At 34.9% G+C, this 21,800-nt stretch overlaps 1 protein-coding gene across 1 annotated transcript in view; it reads right to left on the reverse strand.

Annotated features, from left to right (window-relative positions):
- slc35f1 (solute carrier family 35 member F1) overlaps nt 1–21,800 on the reverse strand; it is a 106,788-nt gene that overhangs the window by 24,444 nt on the left and 60,544 nt on the right. The window contains exons 3-5 of the mRNA XM_073856320.1: nt 18,875–18,997; nt 7,366–7,525; nt 5,236–5,392 (exon numbers count right to left, since the gene is read on the reverse strand). Coding sequence (XP_073712421.1) covers nt 5,236–5,392; nt 7,366–7,525; nt 18,875–18,997 — 440 coding nt within the window. The remainder of the gene's footprint in view (nt 1–5,235; nt 5,393–7,365; nt 7,526–18,874; nt 18,998–21,800) is intronic.

Consider the following 21,800-nt stretch of genomic DNA (forward strand, 5'->3'; position numbering starts at 1 on the left):
TGTAAAACTACTGAAAAATCACAATCTTAACTTTTATCTCCATCAGGAAATCCCACAAAGTAATTAATTTTTTAGGAACTGTTAAAATATTGGTATCCGGGACATGAACCTGGAAAATGTATTGTACACAAAATGAGTTTCTAAAAGCTGAAATGTGTGATATAAATAAACAGCACTCATAAATGGGTGTTAAAGGAACAGTATGTAAGAAATGTATATCAATTAATCATAAAATGGCCCTGATATGTCAATAGACATTTAGAAATCATTTTAATTTCAAAAACTTATATCACTGACAACAGTGGTATGGCCCGGATATTGTCATTTAAAAAGTGGAGTTGCAGCCCTCAACTGATGTTTATGTGGTCATTTTGTGTATTGGCCACCAGTTGTGTGATTGCAATACCATTTTTGGCCACAATCCTACATACTGTTCCTTTAAGATTGAAATGAGTGGAGGCTTAGATCAAGAAATATTATTGCTTACAACATGATACCAGTGCTGTAGTCAAGTCCGAGTCAAGACCAAGACCAGAGATCAAGTCCGGGATCAAAAAGCAAGTCCAGATAAAGCTGGATATGGACTCGGTCTTGACACGGACTCGACACTCAATCTCTGGTCTTGGTTCGGACTCAAGTTAGATTCGACTACAATACTGGTGGATACCATACTGGGTTAGTTAAGGAAACCTACACTGGCTATGCAGTAAATGGGTCAGTGACAAAAACAAGGCAGGATGAGAAATTCAAAAATCTTAAAAAAAAACTTGTTTTAAAAGCACACATCAAGTTTGTTTCAATGCACATAGTGTATTTATGTTAATTTTATGCAATAAAAAATAAAATTTTCACAATTTTTATGAAAGTGAAGACTAAATGGACCTGAAAATGTCAAATGGTATAATCACCAATTGCAGCAAAGAATGAGAAATATTAAATAGTTTATTTACCTTGATGTCATGTAATCGTCAAAAAAAAAAAAATCATTTGAAAAAATAATTTTATTTGTTTTTCTAAATGTAAATTTGAATGCGTTTTTGTAATATTTTTACTGACAAATGTTTTCTAAAATATTCTTTGACAAATGATGTAAAAATGTATGTAAAAAATCATATTACACTAAACTAGATGATTATATTTTATTCCACATTTTTTATGAATATATTTATATTTAAATAAAAAAGGTACTATTTGCACCATTTTGTCAAATATTCTTTGACAAATTATGTAAAAAATCATATTACACTAAACTAGATGATTATATTTGATTCCACATTTTTTATGAAAATAGACCGTTTCATCGGACGCACGTGCGCTGACGCGATACATCTGGATCCGAACTTTACTTCAGGTTTCGTTTTTTTTATGGTCTGACTAGTTGCTAAACTGATCTCTTGGACAAATGCCTTGTCGAAAATAACAAATATTTTGGTTTCCTAGGTAATCTACGTGTTGTTTTTTTACTTGTTATATAAATAACAACTACATTTAAAAAACTTTGTTGTTATTTATTCTTAGCGGAGTTTACCGGAAGTTACGTGCGGACCACGACAGCCGCTTGTTTATGTTGTTACTGCTGAAACCGTCTATATTTATATTTAAATTAAAAAGATACTAGTTACACCAATTGACACAGACCGGTACCGAGCCCCTAAGGCAGGGGTCGGCAACTGGCGGCCCGCGGGCCAAAAGTGGCCCGCCAGCAATATTTTCTGGCCCGCCGGATTAATTTGAAGTCCGTTTTTTAATTTTTTTAATCAGACTTTTTTATTTTACAATAACAGTTTACAAAAATGTCCCCGTGTATCATTCCTTCATTCGTTTTTTCAAATCAAAACCAAAAAGAAAATAAAGAAAAACGACTTGTTTTTCTATTATTTATTTCCTGAACTAAAATCAAACGACTCGTTTTCTGAATGTGCGCTCAGATCAAAAATAAAAAAAATGAATGAAAACGGGTTCGGACAAATTTTAATTGAACACCTTAGCAGACATATACCAATGAAATAAATTTAAACAGATCAGGTACTAACAGATTACATTTTAATAAGGGTTTTAATAAGGGTTTGAATAGCAACCATGCTTTCCTGTAAGTCTCATTCGCTTACAGTCCGACTTTTGAACTTTTTTCATTATTATTTATTCGCGTATATTATTATTATTATTATTATTTATTGCTACACTGACAAATAGCAAGAATGTCCTGAAAAAAATGCGTATAATAGCTATCTTAACGGGCCGCTTTTTTCTCGTTCTCTTTCTCTACCAGCGCATCCGCGATCATAACTCTCATTAGAGTTTGAGCATACTTCTAAAACACAATCGATCACATAATTGCAGAGGTATGACTTCATGAATCATTTGCAAATTTACCTCGTAAATCATGTCAATTCATCACGCGTGAAGACGTTAAACTCCGTGACATTGCAAATTACTGAAAAGTAATTGCTGGCTTTTAGAAACCACTACAAAATATGATAAAAATAAACTCTTTTACTGCAATAATATTTTAACTAATACACTTTTAAAGTAGATTTGAAAGGAATACTGTTGTTTTCTGCTACTTGAACTTGGGGCTCGAGCACCCGACCTAAGGTTCGACCTGCCTTCGAAAACAGCAAGTCAAGTTCGTTTACCGTTAATTATTAAGACTAAATGGGCAGGTAAATTCGTTAAAAAAATGAAAGTAATCCGCCAAAATATGGTTTTACATGTCTATTAAAATAAAGCCATTATTAATTTTCCTAACGCATAGTTCTTTGATCTTTACCTCCGTTTAAAACGTTATAAATTTGGCAAAGGAGGATGTTCAGCAATTTGAAAAGCAACTCCGCAACCAACTCGGTTTATGATGGTGAGAAATTTGAGTGAGAGGCTTTGTCCTATTTAATTTATTATTTATATTTCATTATAAATACAATGAATACAATGTTAAAATAATATTTTTATTGGCACGAACACAATTTTTGTATAACATTTAAAATTATCTGTCTCGTTAGAGACATTTGCATGTGAGATTCTGGAAACGAAACGTGACATTAAGTTTTGCGGACCCGTCAGGTCGGGAAATAAAGCGGGTGAACACAAATTAATCTATGAATAGAACCTTGTCGGAGCTGGACAAAAAACAGTCCAGCGGAGACCTCCTTAAACCTTAGGTGTGTATGTGTGTGTCCCGGTTAAATATTAATAAAAAAGGAATAGTTCAAAAGTCGGACTGTAAGAGTATTTCATGAGAGTATAAATGCCTGTAATATTACCACTATAGTACTTGATCTGTTTAAAATGATTTCATTGATATATTATGCCTATAAAGGAGTTAAATAAAAAAAAATGTCTAATTCAGTAATTAATTTTTTTATCTGAGCACACAATCAGAAAACCCGTGGTGGTTAATTTTTTCATTTTTGTTTTTAATTTGAAAAAAAAAAAACGATTGAACGAATTATACACAGACCCATTACCATGTTTTTAGCAATTTTTAATGCCGTATTTAGTATTTTAAATATGAAATAAAGACAATGTTTCTTGACAAAAGATCAGATAGCCTATACTAGGCTAATTCAAAATAAGACGTAAGTGTGCCAACAACAGTTGGCCCGCCATCTACTGGCTAAAAAAAATATTGGCCCGCGGCCAAAGTTACTTGCCGACCCCTGCCCTAAGGTGACAATGGATTTAAAAAAAATTAAAGTTTAGTTTCATGTGCTCACGTGAAACTTTCATGTGCTCACGTGAAACTTTCACGTGCAGAATTTTAAAAAAAAGTTTAGTTTTGCGTGCTCAAGTGAAACTATCGTGTGCACACATGAAAGTTTTAAAGTTTCACGTGCGCACACAATAGTTTCATGTGCGCACACAAAACTAAACACTATAGTTTCACGTGCGCACGCGACAGCCCCACGTGCGCACGCGAAACCAAACCTCACTTAATTTTTACTCCATGTCCCCTTAGGGGCTCCGTAGACCGGTTACACCACATTGAGATTTTTGCAATATTCCCCTAAATCAGTGGTTCTCAAACTTTTTCAGCGTGCGGCCCCCCTTGTGTACAGTGCATTTTTTTTGCGGCCCCCCAAAAAAAATGTATGATAAATTTGTTCTCAAATGTAACATTTTAATTAAACAAAACATAAAATTATTCAGAGTAGTGCTGTTGACTAGTAGCCTTATATATATTTTTTGGTTTAATTACACAGAATTCATAATAAATTCATGTATTTTATAAAATGTCATAAAACTGGGGCCCCCCTGGCACCATCTCGCGGGCCCCCAGTTTGAGAACCACTGCCCTAAATATTCTTTCAAATTGAAATAAAACCCAAAATTTTAGACTTTGTCTTCAAAAAAGAGAATGTATGCAAGTAATCTGCAAATTATTTTGAAACTTTAACCCTTTTACATTCGGACACAAAATAATTAATGTCATGTCATTGATGTGGCAATGGCAATGATGCGCACTTCAAAATGATATCAAATCTCCAAACTCATTAGAAAAATGACCAACATGATGGATAAAAATAACTACATCAGAAACTTTACAATTCAATCCATCATAGTGACAGTTGATTATTTGTGGCACATCTTCTCTTCACGCCACTTTAGGCTTTTATGAAGCAGTCAGGCTCTAACCGGAAGCAGAACTTGACTGTCGTCCACATCTCCAGCCGGCTTTCAGATAAGAAGCCTTTCAGGATAATTATGCCAAAATAGATGCAGCTGGCATGAATAAACAGCATTGCTGGCATCTATGTAAATATGGCACAAATATAGACATTAAAGCACATTCAGGAATGGTGGAACAAAGATGTTAAATGACAGTGACAGTGGTTAAAAAACTCGAGCTGCAGCAGATGTACGCTTGCCGAGGCACACGGGCGATCCAAATGGGCCTGGTTTACAGATGGATGAAAGGACTATTCCAGGGAACATTCCAGCTGGCTTTGGATTTGGGAGTTGTGGAGCTGTATCCTAGAGATTGTGAAGAATGACGCTTACAGATGCACGCTGTGTAAATGTCAAACTGGAGGGAGGATGTGGAGTACATGACTTTATACAGACAGCAGGTGGCTGAGGGGATAGCAGGGAATTTAACAATAATTCCCACTGAGATCATTGCATTATTGGTATTACAGAACTATGGAATGGTAATGATACGGTATTAGATGTGTCGTTTTAAAATATTAAAGGGTTAAGATGGGGTTATATTTGGACTGTTTAGAGTAAGAGACTCACAGCTGGATACCACTGAAGAAAGAGCCAAAGAGACCCATCATGCCAAGGAATTCGACTCTGCTTAGGTTCTTCACTATGAACTCCTCGCAAACATTGGAAATGCCATAAAGCGTCGCTCCTGCAAGCACCAACAGATCCCCTAAAAGTTTCTGGTCACCTGTATGGAGCAGATGTAAGCCTTATGTTAGGTTTTAATCCATGCATTTGATATTTACTAAAGTAACAAGCTCGCAAATATTTATTTAATTCTCTTCTGTTCATTTTTTTATATGAAACATAGATCCAGGATCAAAACACTTTTTGTCCAATAGACTTCTCTATAGGGCTGGGTATCGATTCAGATGTTGAAAATCGATTCAATTTGATTCACAAGCTCTCAAATCGATTCGATTCACACACTCTCAAATTGATTTGATTTCAGTTCTCGGTTTGATTTTTGATCCCGATTCTCTTGTCGGCTTTTATACTCGATTCTCTAAATAAGAATATAGACTGAATGAATGAATGACAGGCTCGCCTCACGCTCCTTGGTAACATCGCACAAGGAAAAAAAGAGGGTGACTAGTGGAGAAGACTAGTAATTCAATTAACGTTAATCTTACTTTAATGTTTGCGGAAATAAATATGGGGAAAAAATCGATTTGTGGTCTTTGAGAATCGATTTTGAATCGACCACGTAAAAAAAACCCTGATTAATCGAAAAATCTATTTTTTTTGCCCAGCCCTATTTCTCTATGACCTGTCCAGACATGTGATTACTAACTCTCAAAACTTGAATAATCAAATATTGACTTTTTACCAAATAAACACTTTTCAATTAACTCTTTCCCTGCAATTAAAAGAAAAGGCTTCCCTGCCAATGACAAGTTTTTAGGGCAATCCATATTTCCGCTATTCTACACTAGGTGGCGCCCTTTCCCAACTTATAAAACACTGAGGTATCCACTGACCAAAAACAGTAAAAACTCTGTGTATGTTTTGATAATCGCTTTAAATCTGATCTCTAACAAAAGTCCTTCACAAAAATGCAATTATCTCAGCTTTTTGCACAAAATGTGGTATTTTTAAAGAAACATACCCATATTTGAGAGATGATAAAAAGAAAACAAATGAAGATAGGATGAAAACCTTTTTCATCTTTTATTTAATATATTACATGTTTATATATTTAAAGAAGAACTTTCACTTTTGTGAAAATCATAAAAAAATTGCCGCTGGCTAGCAACTTTTTTAATTCCTTCCCCACCATTGATGAGTTATCTCGTCAATTAAGAGAAAACGCTTCCCTGCAAATGACGAGAATTTCTGGCTTTCCGCAATACTGCTAGTATCCACCAGGTGGTGGACTTCCGCAACTTATACAACTCAAAAGTAGTGCCTCACGTGAAAGAGAAAGTATATTTTAAAGATTGCTCTGCATCTGATCTCTATCAAAAGTCCTTCACAAAAAATTGAATTATCTCAGCTTTTTGCTCAAAATTTGGTGTTTTTTGAAGAAACGTACCCATATTTGAGAGGTGATAAAAAGAAGGTAGGATGAAACTTTTTTTTTTAAAGCAGAGGCTCTGTTCTTTCTTTGATATATTGTATGTTTATATATATATTGAGCATTTTCTGGCAGAAATTAAATTTTTGTGAAAATCATTAAAAAAAGCTGGCGCTGGCTGGCAACTTTTTAAAATGCTTGTGGGGAAAGAATTAAATAAGAAAATCCCATCAGGCACACAAAAAATCTTACAGTAATTTCCCACAGTTTATCAAATGAACGGTTTCAGTGTATAAACAAAGCATCCCAATTTTATCCAAGAAGATGAAAATAATATCCACTCGCTGGTGGCTAAATTATATTCAGACATCTCTAACAACTGCAGAATCTCAAGCAAATTAGTATGCTTTTCATTAAGCCGGTCCCTCGGGGAAAGCCGTGCGTGAAATTACATAGACAAACCCTACTGTTCATTCATATTTAATAACAGACAGAGATCGAATCAATCCCCAGGATTCACTGTACTGGGGAGGATCGACTAGTGCTACGCTGATGTAATGTTTTGACTGTGGATGTATGCGAAACACAACACCACTCGAGGGATTCGGTATAATACAGCGACCCATAGGGATGTCGGGACTTACCGAGACCCTGCTGTCGGCCCACCAGGACGTCTGCGCCCACCATGCAGCCAATGCCCAGGAGACAAACACCCACTCCTGCAAAGTGCAGGACTTTATACCTGACTAACAAGAAGAACCAGGACAGAAGAAGGACCACGGGGATCACGAAGCAGTCCAGCAGCTGGGAAAAAACAATATTTGTTACAAATCACAAACATTATACTGCCTGGAAATGACACAATTCTTTATACTAGTTTTGATACCAAAGCAAAAGATAATATACTTGTGTGAAGAGATACTGAACTTTGAAAGGGAGTGACTACACTGCAAAAAATGACTTTCCTACTTAGTATTATTGTCTTGTTTTCAGTAGAAATATCTTAAAATTCCTAAATCAAGATGTATTGTCTTGAGCAAATTACCTAAGAAAATAAGTATAGTTTTTAGACAAAAACCATACAATTTAAGTGAATTTGTGCTTTAAACAAGCAAAATTATCTGCCAATGGGATGAGAAAATCATTGTCAGACAGTTAAAATGACCCAAGAAAATAAGTCTAGTTTTTAGACCAAAAATATAATATTTAAGTGATTTTGTGCATAAAACAAGCAAAAAATATGCCAATGGGGTAAGCAAATCTTTCTTGAATTTTTTTTAATTTAGTGTTTAAGAAAAAAAAAATGTTTTTGCTTACCCCATTGGCAGATTTTTTTGCTTGTTTTATGAACAAAATCACTTTAATTTGATATTTTTGGTCTAAAAACTAGACTTATTTTCTTGGGTCATTTTGCTCATCAAGAAAAAGCATCATAATTTAAGAATTTTTAGATATTTTTACTGAAAACAAGACAAAAATACTAATATTGTTTTTTCTTGAAAATCATTTTTGCAGTGTACACTGCAAACAATGGTTTTCTTACACTGCAAAAAAATATTTTCAAGAAAAAAATTCTTACTATTTTTGTCTTGTTTTCAGTAAAAATATTTAAAAAATTCTTAAATCAAGATCTATTTTCTTGATGAGCAAAATGACCTAGGGAAATAAGTTTTTAGACACAAAAATATACAATTTAAGTAAATTAGTGCTTAAAACAAGCAAAAAAAAAATCTGCCAATGGAATAAATAAAATTTTCTTGAAAAAAGTTTACTTTTTTCATAAACACTTAATTCAAGAATTTTTTTCTTATTCCATTGGCAGATTTTTTATGCTTGTTTAAAGCACAAATTCGCTTAAATTGTAAATTTTTTTGTCTAAAAACTAGACTTATTTTCCTAGGTCATTTTGCTCATCAAGAAAATACATCTTAAGTTAAGAATCTTTTGATATTTTTACTGAAAACAAGACAAAAATACTAAGTAAGAAAGTCATTTTTGCAGTGCAGTAGAAATAAAAAAATTCTTAAATTAAGATGCTTTTTCTTGAAGAGCAAAATGACCTTATAAAATAAATCTAGTTTTTAGACAAAAAATATATAATTTAATGAATTTATGCTTAAAACAAGCAAAAATATCTGCCAATGGGGTAAGCACAAATTCACTTAAATTGTATATTTTTTGTCTAAAAACTACACTTATTTTCTTAGGTCAACAAAACAAAAATATTAAGTTACACTGCAAAAAATGATTTTCACGAAAATAAATTCTTAGTATTTTTGTCTTGTTTTCAGTAAAAATGTCTAAAAATCAACATGCTTTTTCTTGATGAGCAAAACGACCCAAGAAAATAAGTCTAGTTTTTAGACCAAAAATATCCAATTTAAGTGATTTTGTGCATAAAACAAGCAAAAAAAATGCCTTGTTTGGGATCGTTTATAGTCCTTTGAAACTCCGTTGAAAAAAACTGTTAAGTGTTTAGTTAAGTATTGAATGTTGGGCTCTATTGGGGTCAATGGGAATGAGAGAAATCCTGCAATGTTTTCCTCAAAAAAACATAATTTCTTCTCGACTGAACAAAGAAAGACATCGACATTTTGGATGACATGGTGGTGAGTAAACTATCTGGATGTTTTTTAAGAAAATTGACTATTTCTTTAATTTAATAATTTTTTGATATTTTTACTGAAACCAAGACAAAAATACTAAGAATTTTTTTTCTTGAAAATAATATTTTGCAGTGTAGAAAGTCATTTTTTGCAGTGTAAATATGGATAAAGTACCCTCAGAAGGCCTTTATTAACCCCTTGAAGCCATTTAAATTACTTCTGTGAAGGATGGATGCTTTTTTGGCTTCAAAATCATTAGCACCATTACCATCATTACTACCATTACAAAAAAAGCTTGGAAGACCCAGGACATTTTCTAATATAACTTCAATTGTGTTGATCTGAAAGTTGATAGTCATATCTTGGATGGCTTGAGGGTGAGTAAATCATGCGGTAATTTTCATCTCTTTAAAGTTTGACATGCAGCTTTAAATGATGAAATGATTGATTCACTTTCAGCAAACAGTTAGAAACCCAAAAAACTGAATGCAATTTTTCTTAATTTTCTTAGCATTTGTATGATTTACGTTATCATAAAAATTACAGTTTGTTTAGCTTAGGCGAGTGAAAGAGAGAGAATATATGAGAAGAATTAGTCAGAACATTTGCATTCTGGACCGCAGCTAACACCATGACCGTCTATAACAACTAATCATCTTCCCTTAATGGGCAAATGTTTTAAAGAGAGGCTCCATCACATGCTTCTGCCTGACGGCCCATTAATATTGATGAGACGATGTGTAAGCTCATTATGGTCTATATGAAAATGTTAAAATACGCTGCTTGGGAGCCACAGGGGAAAACAGCACAAAAGTTTAGGAGCTGGGATACATTTCCTCACACGGTGAAGTGTGTATCATTTGCAGTAGTGTGAGTGTTAGCGGCAGCCGTCTGACCTTGTTAGAATGGAAATGCAAGACTGTTTCTTGCTAATTCAGATTTGGAAATAAACAAGTTCTGTTAAAGCCTCTGGCTTGTTTATCAGTCTCAGTCTGAGACTGAACTAGCATTTTAATTCAATTCTTCCCATTCCAATTTTATTTACATAATTGGCAGCTGCTTTTACCCAAAGCGACATACAGTGCATTTAGGCTATACATTTGTTAGCAATATTTCTGTTCCTTGGGAATCAAACCCAGAACCTCTGTGATGTTAAAGGCACAATATGCCATTTTCACCACTAGAGGTCTCTAAACAACAACAATTAATTAACAATTAATTAACAGCATTAATATTATTAAGATGTTGGCTGTTTATCAGCACTTAAATAGCACATATAAATGCCTAATTCTGCAAAACTTATTCTACAAAACTTATTCTACATCCTAAACCCACCCTTTCCAGTTCTACCAATACTTATAATTAACAACTACTTTCCTAAGTATTAATAAGCAGTAGTTTGGGTATACTGAGCAGGGCTTTAAAACGAAAAATATTATCAATCGTTTCACTCCGAGCAGAATCGATATTTTAACGTTTTCATTTTTGCGTTCCTCATTGAACATTTACGTTCCAAAAACGGTTTACTTAGAAAAAATACTGGTTAATAACGTTATTTTGGAGAGAGTAATTTGGGTAACACTTTACTTGAAGGGGTGTTTATAAGTCTGACATGACACCTGTATAATCATGATATGACACATGTCATGAACATGAAGGAAATTTTATGCACGTTTATGACTGTTATTAACTCATTCACCGCCATTGACGAGTTATCTCGTCATTTATGAGTTCATATTTAACTAATAAATATGCCTTTCTGGACGAATTTCAAAGTGAAAGTGTAATTCCGCTTTTATCCACCAGATGGCGCCAAACCGAATGCATCAAAAACGGAAGTTAAAAAGATTTAATGATTTATTTTAACTGCCTTTATGTTTGATAGTCATTCTGAGTCTGATCTCTAACATAAATTCCTTTACAAAAACGCAATTTTTTAAGCTTTTTGCTCAATGTTGTATTTTGAAGAGAAATATCCATATTTCAGTGGTTAAATTAAGTAGAAAAAGTAAATATATAATTAAACGTTTTTTCCCCCATTTTGTTTGTTTGTTTATTTGTTTGTTTGTTTGAAAGCAGAGGGTGTGTTCTTTAATTTGATATAATTTGTATGTTTATATATTTATAGAAAATAATTTTTCCTGCAAGGAATTTTGTGAAAATATTGTTAAAATCACAAAAATGCAGGTGGGCAACTTTTCTCAAAAAGGCTCGCGGTGAATGAGTTAAGTGTAATTCGTTTAATTATGTAATTTTTAATGCAGAGATGACATTGTTTGAGATGTCTTTTACCTTGACCTTAACCAATACATCATAACTTGTCATGACAACTTGACATTACAAACTGACCACTTTTTACAGTAATACAGTAATTTTATTTGTCATTAAAATGTAATTAAGTGTTAATACATATAGTTTTATAACAGCGTCATTAATATTTTTTGTGACCTCAACTACAGTGATACAAATATAATTTGTCGTTAAAATGTCATTAAGTGTTAATATTCTCTGAAATAGTTTTATAACAAAATAGTGAATATTTTTCTTGACCTCAACTACAGTGATACAAATATAATTTGCCATTAAAATGTCAATAAGTGTTAATATTCTGTGAAATAGTTTTATAATAAAATCGTGAATATTTTTCTTGACCTCAACTACAGTGGTACAATATAATTAGTCATTAAAATGTATTTAAGTGTTAATACTCTCTTAAATAGTTTTATAACAGCATCATGAATATTTTTCTTGACCTCGACTACAGTGGTACAAAAATAATTTGTCATTAAAATGTCATTAAGTGTTGATACTCTGTCATGTAGTTTTGTAGCAGCATCATGGGTATTTTTCTTGACCTCGACTACAGTGGTGCAAGTATAATTTGTCGTTAAAATGTCATTAAGTGTTAATACTCTGTCAAATAGTTTTATAACAGCATCATGAATATTTTTCTTGACCTCGACTACAGTGGTACAAATATAATTTGTCATTAAAATGTCATTAAGTGTTAATACTCTGTCAAATAGTTTTATAACAACCTCATGAATATTTTTCTTGACCTCGACTACAGTGGTACAGATGTAATTCGTCATTAAAATGTCATTAAGTGTTAATACTCTGTCAAATAGTTTTATAACAACCTCATGAATATTCTATAGTTCATAATGTTTTTCCAGGTGTTTAAGAAATAAAATCAATCATCCAATAATAATAATAATACAAATTGATGAAATTATATTTTATGGCATTTGGAGACAGATTTACCTAAAATTAAATGAAAACAGTACAATAATGGGTTAAGCCGTGCAGCGTTGGGTCCATATCGCTGAAAACAGTTATTTAAATAAAACTAATTAATTAAATGTTTTGTTCGTATTTTCTTCTATGTCAGAAAATTTCAGAACCCTCTGTGTGAGGAAGAACAACTTCTGTTAGTTGTCAGTTTATATATTGTGCACATACATAAAGTTAAGTATAATCTTTTGACGTGTCTGTTGGATTCTGTTAAGGTATTTCAACTTATTTGACATAGTATTAACACTTTTTGACAAGTTCAATTAATACCACTGTAGTTGAGGTCAAGAAAAATATTCATGACGCTGTAATAAAATATTTGACAGCGTATAAATACTTATTGACATTTTAATGACAGTGTAATGTAATGTTAACCCCTAAAGCTAGGTATTCTCTTAAGCCTGATAATTATTCTGCTATGTCATGTTTTTGACCGATTTATGACAGGTGATGATGTATTGGTTTATGTCAAGTTGTCATGACAAAGACATTTCAAACAATGTCATCTTTGCATTAAAAATTACACAATTGAACAAATGACACTTAATGACAGTTGTCATAAATGTTCATAAAATCTCCTTCATGTTCATGACACGTGTCATATCATGATTATGACCCCCCTTCAAGTAAAGTGTAACCGTAAATTGTACAGTAATCTAATTACATGATTAAAGATCATTTTTTAGTAACTTACACAACATTGCTCTCTACTCTTTGTAGTTTAATGTTGCCATGTACACCTATAAAATGAACCACAATAACTAATAACACTAATACAAGACAGATTTTTTAACTACAACCAAATTGTTACGGTCTCTGCCAAATCCAAAACTTAAAAAAGTGACGTCTGTGTATTTCTGCTATATCTGGTTGCACACTAGATACAATAGTGATCATTGCTGTTCAGATTCAGGGAGTGATTCAGGAGTTTCTGGTTTCACTGTCTAACCACAGATACCAGTTATCAGCATATCTACATAATATGAAATAAATCTGAGTCTAATTTTCATCTCTTTCACATTGGTGAGAGAATACACAGACAGATGCTGTACCACTGTAAAGTTAGTAACAGAGGTTGTGTTGTGCTGACAGCAGAGAAATGGTGAACTGGTATTATCTGCTGATTGGTCACAGCGGGTGCATTTAAAACAGCAGACTCCTTTTAAACAAACCCGTGTGTGTGTGTAGGGGAATCATACAAATTTCTTTTCAAGAGGACAGTCCAGGCTCTCTTTGTGCCGTAGGCAAGATAAGCCATGGCCAAACAACTTAGCATACCTGTATACTGTATATATGTATTTACTAGTACAAATGTAACTGTGCAAATTATGTTGGTGACCAAAAGCATCCGAAATAATTTACAGCACTGTTATATTTTATCATCTGAAGTGCAGTCACCCTTTGCTTAGCATTGCTGATAGGTCATAGTAAAATGTATACAGTATGTTTTTTTTTATATATTATTATTTTATCATTATTATTTTATTTTAAATATTTTTAAATTGATATAAAGCTGGATGTAATCGTGTATTTGCTATGTCACACATTTGCTATGATGCAATCAATGCTATCACGTGTTTAAAAATAGTTGCCTTGCGAAATGTGCTCGATGAAGACCTGACTGGTCGATATGTTGCAGACATTATATGGTTTTATAGACCTTTTGCGAGTCGAGGTCACAGTTACGTCACGCGCGCAATGTGGTGGCAGAAAAACAGTGGAAATGAATGAGACACGAGTGAAACGAACAATATATCTTACTAGAAAATGTCTTGTTGTGCTGTTGAGTGTCAGAATAGGAATGCCAAAATAGATGACCTTCATTTTTATAGTATACCGTCGTCGAAGACACCATTTGAAGATAAACGTAGGTGTTTATGTTTGCAATAAGCCCTCAATCGGACAGACAGGAGTGATGAAATCATCTGAAAATCTTTTAATAATTAGAATAGAAAATAATAAGTGAAGATATCCGGTGTTCTGGCGAAGTCTGATCCCTCTATGTGTTTCTTATAGCGTTTTTATCACGTTACGTTTATAACTTATTTAGAAAGATTAAAGATTTGAACGAGTTCATAATATCAATAATATTTCCATTTATTAAAGTTTTCATATTTTTTTCGTTTTCTATTACTTCTTTTTACCTTACATCTTAGCCTATGTCTTCTTCCTGTTTGTTCTAAATTATGATGTTTACTAATAAATATATAAACATAACACACACACACACACACACACACACGTTTCCATGTTTTGTGGGGACATTCCATAGACGTAATGCATTTTATACTGTACAAACTGTATATTACCTACCCCATTCCCTAACCCCAACCATCACAGAAACCCTTCTCCTACTTCACATTTTCAAGATACATCATTCTGTTTGATTTATAAGTTTGTTGTGGGGACCATAAATTGGTCCCCACAACGTGATAATTACCAGGTACACACACACACACACAAACACACGCACACACACACACACAGGCCTATACAAATTAATTTGTATGTAAACATAATAGTTTTAGAACAAACACGTAGGCCATAAATATAAGGAAGAAATTGAAAACAGGAAATGATGAAATATTTAATAAATGATATTATACAGAATACATGATAGTATTGCTCTTATAAGTACTTCAGCGATTCATACTGTAAAAATAATTGATTTACCAATAAAGAACAATACATAAACATTACATACATGCACACATATCAGTAGCCAAGCCATTTAAACTTTTAATTTATTTAAAAAATGAGCGTAATTTGATGAAAACGTTATAAGAAACATGACACTTAAGAGAAATATGGGGGAAGCAGACTTCTACAGAACACTGGATCCATAAAAATCACAGTTTAACGCTAAAACACTTCACACCGCTATTGCGGAGCTGTCACTTTCTGCCACCAGTTGGGCTCCGCCCACAAAAAAACGTCATCTCTGTTTGCAAACACGCAAAAGGTCTATACTCACAGTTACTTTATTTGTCCTGCACCTGTGCTCAATTTGGGTTTTGGATGTGCAATGCTTTTTGTAATTCTTTGGTTTTTCACACACATACAGACACATACATTTTATATATATAAATACATACATACACACACACACACACACACACACACACACACACACACACACACACACACACACACACACACACACACACACACACACACACACACACACAATATATATATACTGTATAGATAAAATCCTACACATTTCCTTTCAAGAGGACAGTCCAGGCTCTCTTTGTGCCTTAGGAAAGATAAGCCATGGTCAAACAACATTGTATATATAATGTGTGTGTGTATATGTGTGTATGTATATATAAAAAGACACAATTTCTTTTGGAAATGGTTCTTCTGTATAACTTAGTGGTAAAGCATTGTGTTAGCAGTGCAAAAGAGCATGGGTTTCGAACCTACAGTAGGACCTTTTTATCACCAACCATGCTGATAAAAAATGATACCTTGTAATGCACTGTAAGTCGCTTTAGATAAAAGTGCCAAAATCGTAACTTTCTGGTTATTAACAGAGATAAATATTTTTTTCTAGATAATCCTTTGGATGCAGTTATAAGCCCATCACAAGGATGACCTTCATACAGGCTTTTATCAGATCTCCATGTTTTTCTGAATGTATCCACAGGAATCAATAAGGATGTTATAATGTGCACATTAGGGTTGTGTCTTGTTATTATTGATTAGTTTAGATATGATCGCATGGCATGATTATAACTTATCATCCCATAAGTACAAGTTAAATCCAGGCAGTGTGAGACCTAAAATACCACAAGTACAAGCACACAGAGGTGTCATTTTAAATGCAATTACATTTATGCATCTGACTCTTTTATCCAAACAGTGCAGTCAAGCTAAAAATTGTATTTGTATGTGGTTTTACTAAGACTTAAACCCATTTCATTTGTGTTGCTAATGCCATGCTCCAGGGCAGGAACACATATAACAAAAGGAATCTAGCAAATAAATACAATCTTTGCATCCACACGAGTGCTGCTAAAGACATCTTTGATGTCACAGTAAAGTTAAAAGTGTAATAAACAAAATTAATCAATACTTTCTCTGATGAAATCTCTAATAATCATTAAGATGGCCACTAATCAAGCACTATTAGTTAGATGGTGATGTGAATAAGACTCTTTCAGCAATTACTGCTCTTTAATAAAGATTAACTGACAAGTGCAATGTCAAGCGGACCACAGAGCTTTTATTAGCTTTTGGACACACCGGGCGAGTACAACGTTACTCTCCACCAATCACAATCTTTCTTAGTTTCCCTGGCAGCACAATCAGAAACTCATTTACATATTGAAGACGTGACCTGGTCTGCTATGACTTCGACAAAAGGTGTATAAAAACTGTAAAGCTGGGGTGAATATACAGAGACCTGTTTTAACACAACTGCTGGGTTGTTTGAACCCATGGTTGAGTAACAACAACCCAGCAATTGGGTTAAAACAACCAAGTGCTGGGTCATTTTTAACCCAGGAGTGTGTTTTGTCCATTATTAACCCATATAGCCCTGGGTCAAAAACAACCCCGCCCGAAAGGAAAATTCTTGGCTGAAGCCGAATAAAATGTAAAAGTCAGCCGAAGGCCAGATTTTTTTTCATTTTCCTAATTATTTTACCAATTTTCTCACCACTGAAGTCCTTTTCACTATAAGGAGATGACAGAGGAAAAAGTACTCAACAAAGCGGTCTGACAAAAAGTTTATTGTTAATAAACGTGTTATTCTTGTTTAATATAAGCTTGTCCATCATTGTAGGACTTGACTGGTTCTATGAAGTTTTTATTACATACTGCAGTGCTCACGCTCTTTGTCGTTATACATTACTCTAAAGGGGATCGCACACCGGCCGCGCAGCTCAGCGCCGCGCAGCGCCGTTCTAAAAAAATGTAACACATTGTTTTCTATGAGTGTACGCACACCGGCGCCGCCAGGTGGCGCCTGTCCGCGCCGCCCAGCTGTGAAGGGGATCGCACACTGGCCGCGCAGCTCAGCGCCGCGTTGCGCCTAGGAGAACTCGGAGGTATCGTAAACCGGAAGTGCACATTAAATAGCGCGAGCTTCGTCAGATAGCCTCTACTTCAAAATGCAAAATATACGTTAGCAGCCAATGTTAGTCGTTAATGATTTGGGACAAATATGATGTTATTTAATGTTAAACTATGTGAGTGGCGCTCTGTGGCGCAACAGGGATTTGAACAAATTCCTGAGTCACAGCTGGGCGGCGCGGACAGGCGCCACCTGGCGGTGCAGGTGTGCGTATACTCATAGAAAACAGTGTGTTCGATATTTTTTGAACGGCGCAGCGCTGAGCTGCGCAGCCGGTGTGCGATCCCCTTGAGGAAGTTGTCCAAATCCCTGTCGCGCCACAGAGCGCCACCCACACAGTCCAACACCAAACAACATCATATGTGTCCCAAATCATTAACGACTAACATTGGCTGCTAACGTATATTTTGCATTTTGAAGTAGACGCTATCTGACGAAGCTCGCGCTATTTAATGTGCACTTCCGGTTTACAATACCTCCGAGTTCTCCTAGGCACGAGGCGACGCGGCGCTGTGCGGCCGGTGTGCGATCCCCCTAAAGGGGCCCATGTAAAATATACGTTAGCAGCCAATGTTAATCATTAATGATGTGGGACACATATGATGTTATTTAATATTAAACTATGTGAGTGGCGCTGTGTGGCGCGACAGGGATTAGAACAACTTCCAGAGTCACAGCTGGGCGGCGCGGACAGGCGCCACCTGTCGGCGCCGGTGTGCCTACACTCATAGAAAACAATGTGTTACATTTTTTAGAACGGCGCGGCGCTGAGCGGCGCTGAGCTGCGCGGCCGGTGTGCGATCCCCCTTAAGTGAGCTGTCATCCTGCATTGCACTACTAAAAAGAGTCATGTGATTGTGGGTGGTGTCCACTTTAGTTGATGCCAGTTGCTTTTAATAATGTCCTTACATGCTTACATCGCATGCACAACTGCACGTTTACGATTTTTCATATCCGATTTATTTCCACATATGAATGAGGCTTGAAACCGATCTGAGAATGTCAGAATCTATGCACTTCTTTACTGCTTACAAAATTGTGGATCGTATTCGATCTGTGCGATACAGAATCAAATCACTTGAACCGTGTAGTGTAAAAGCCGACTTTTTAGTTGTGTGCGCAGGATACATCTCGGGTGGTCCATGCACTGAGACAGTCGCTGTGACTCACCTGAACGCTGGTCAGTGTGGTGTACTGATAAGCTTTGATAACCAGGTAATTTGCTTCAATATCAATCAGGCCCAGTATCATGTATTTCCACCATCTTCTCTTGAGTATTGCCAGTAGGTTCTCCTCTCCTGTCAGAAAACAAAAGAAAACTTGACCATCAATTTCAACCATCTGTAACTGTGAACCTAAAAATAATGCACTGGGAAAAGACAAGCAGTCGGTTAAATTGGTTCAGAGGCAAAAATACAATACAGTACTTTAATGTTAGATCATGATTCCTATCAATATTTTCCAATTATCCCAAACCTAACCTAAATGCAGGAATTGGTAAACACACGGTCGAAATGAAAATTAAACACAGGTTTTCATATTTTCTTATAGGTGGAAAAAGATTATACTGTACAAATAACCCCCCAAAAATAAAACACAACAGCCTCTATTCTTTCAGCACACAGGTTTTTATTAAAAGAAAACACAGTAACCTCTGGACACAGCAAGGCTCTTGAAATAAATATGAGTTTTCTATAGGATCTTGACAAGAGGAACATTCAGTACACTCGACAGATATTGGATATTATTCAAGAACAGGCAGATATGGAGAACCAAAAAATGTAGCACACCTTCCTTGTAACCCAGCTTTCCATCATCCTTACCGGAGGAACGCAGACACGCAATGAGCGCTTGCATATAAGGCATTAAATAGCAATAACACATTTTTCTCATCCTGCCCAAGACATCTCTGATAAAAAATGTGACCCTAGACCACAAAGCCAGTCATAAGGGTACATTTTTTTGAAATTGAGATTTATGCATCTGAAAGTTGAATAAATAGGCTTTCACTGATGTATAGTTTGTTAGCAAAGGACAATCTTTGGCTGAGATACAACTATTTGTAAATCTGGAATCTGAGGGTGCAAAAAATCTAAATATTGAGAAAATTACCTTTGTCTAAATGAAGTCCTTAGCAACACATATTACCAATGATATATTAATCTTATATATTTACAGTAGGAAATTTACAAAATATTTTTGGCATAATAAAATGATGTTTTTGACCCAAACAATGTAATGTTGGCTATTTAAGCAATTTCGCTCGAGTAGGAGTGTACGTTTCTTGGTCACAAAGTGTAGTTTTAAGATTAGTTTAGTCGAGAATATATATGTATTATATTTAAATCTACAGTCGATTAGTAAAGATAGCGCCTGTTTGAACATTTGCTTAGTGAGATTCGGTACGAATGAGAACCAAAGCATGAGCGGACGTCAGTGTTCACTCGCCCCGCTGACCACCGCCCTCTCTGGGCTACATCTCTGATAGGGATTCCCTGGCTCTTATATTCGCCTTGTTTGTTTTTGATGGTCAAAATGAGATCAAATCAGCAGTATTTGGTGTCATGATAAAACTATTACTTGTTTTCTTATTCATATTTAGTGTCTTTTGTGTTGTTATTGTTTTGGCGCAAGGTAAAAGTTAATAAAACTATACTTATATAATGTTACTATTGGTTTCCCATTTACTCTTAACGCGATACGAGCACTCGATTATTATTAAACTTTGTTCTTGTCAGTACTATATAAAACTGTTTTTATAAGTGTCAGAGAGATGTTTTTGCATGCTGCTTATAAATATACCAGTGGCAATATTCTCATAACATGTTTTAATAGTCACGTCGCGATTAAATAAATGATCAATGTCCACATTTAAAAGCTGCGGTGCTTACATGCAGTTTCACGGTGTTTTCGCGTTCTGATAAGAGATATAGCTCCAGAAGAAAAACCGAGTGTTTACATTCCTCTTTCCAAGTGTCCACACGATGTGACAAGACATTAATCCCATTAAGTTTAACGTAACATCCAAGAGCGCTGATCTTTAACGGAATAATAACTTCCGATTGGGATTCACACACTGATTTATGAGCTAGTGAACTAATGAGACACACGGAGAGTGTTTAAAAACAGCGCGTCTGTGTTTTTCCATTCAGAGATTAGGGCTGTCACTTTTGTGAAAAAATCATTTTCGATTTTTAATATATAAGTGTTCATTGAATCGATTGTAAAATCGATTTTCCATGTCTAAAAAAGACGTTTCCATTTAACGCCAAATAACAGACAAATGTAAAGAGAGCGCCTGAAACGCACAAGTCAGCAATATTTCTTATTCATTGTCATTAAGTTTCGTGCAGAATAAAAACAGCAACAGTAGTGCAACATTCTCTAAAAAAAGTTTATGTATTTATGCAGAGTGGACTGCTGCCATAAATGAAAAACATTACTGCAGGTTCAACTGGCTGCTTTTATGATTTAGGCATTTCAAAAATTATTTTAAATAATGATTCGATCCATTTCAAACAACTGTTCAAAAATGAAACTTTAAATAGACTTACTTGAAGTTGAGAACATGCTGTGTATTTTTTTATTAAACGTAACCGACACTTAGGCGGCACTAGGCAGGCATAATGAAATGCGCAAAAAGACTAGGGCCATTACAAATTATTGGTCAGGAAAACAAGTCGATCAACATTTTAGGGGTCAAGAGCAGAGCGCTTTTCATTCACTATATGTCCATCTGTTGAGAAGACACACTCCGACCGCACTGATGTCCCAGGGAAACTCGGGTACTTCGTTGCCAGCTGCGTATTTCGTACTGCCAATCTTCCATTTCAAAAGCGGGTCGCTGTCAGCTTGCAAGGGTGGCTCCTTGTTATATCTCATCATCTCCTGTAAGGTCACAATTTCGACGCTGTCTCGTGTTGCACAGGTTTATTGACGTTGTCCTCCGTTTTCTTTGCAAAACACTAGATGCAGCGATTGAAAGCGTGAAACTATAGGTGCGTAAAATTGCTGGGTATTTTCTGTCTAGCTTTCGCACACCTACTGCACTTTCGGAATTCTTTATTTTCTTTTTCTGCTTGTTTGTGAGTTTTGT

This window comes from Misgurnus anguillicaudatus, chromosome 18 (genome assembly GCF_027580225.2).
Source record: "Misgurnus anguillicaudatus chromosome 18, ASM2758022v2, whole genome shotgun sequence".
NCBI classification, from domain to species: Eukaryota; Metazoa; Chordata; class Actinopteri; order Cypriniformes; family Cobitidae; genus Misgurnus; species Misgurnus anguillicaudatus.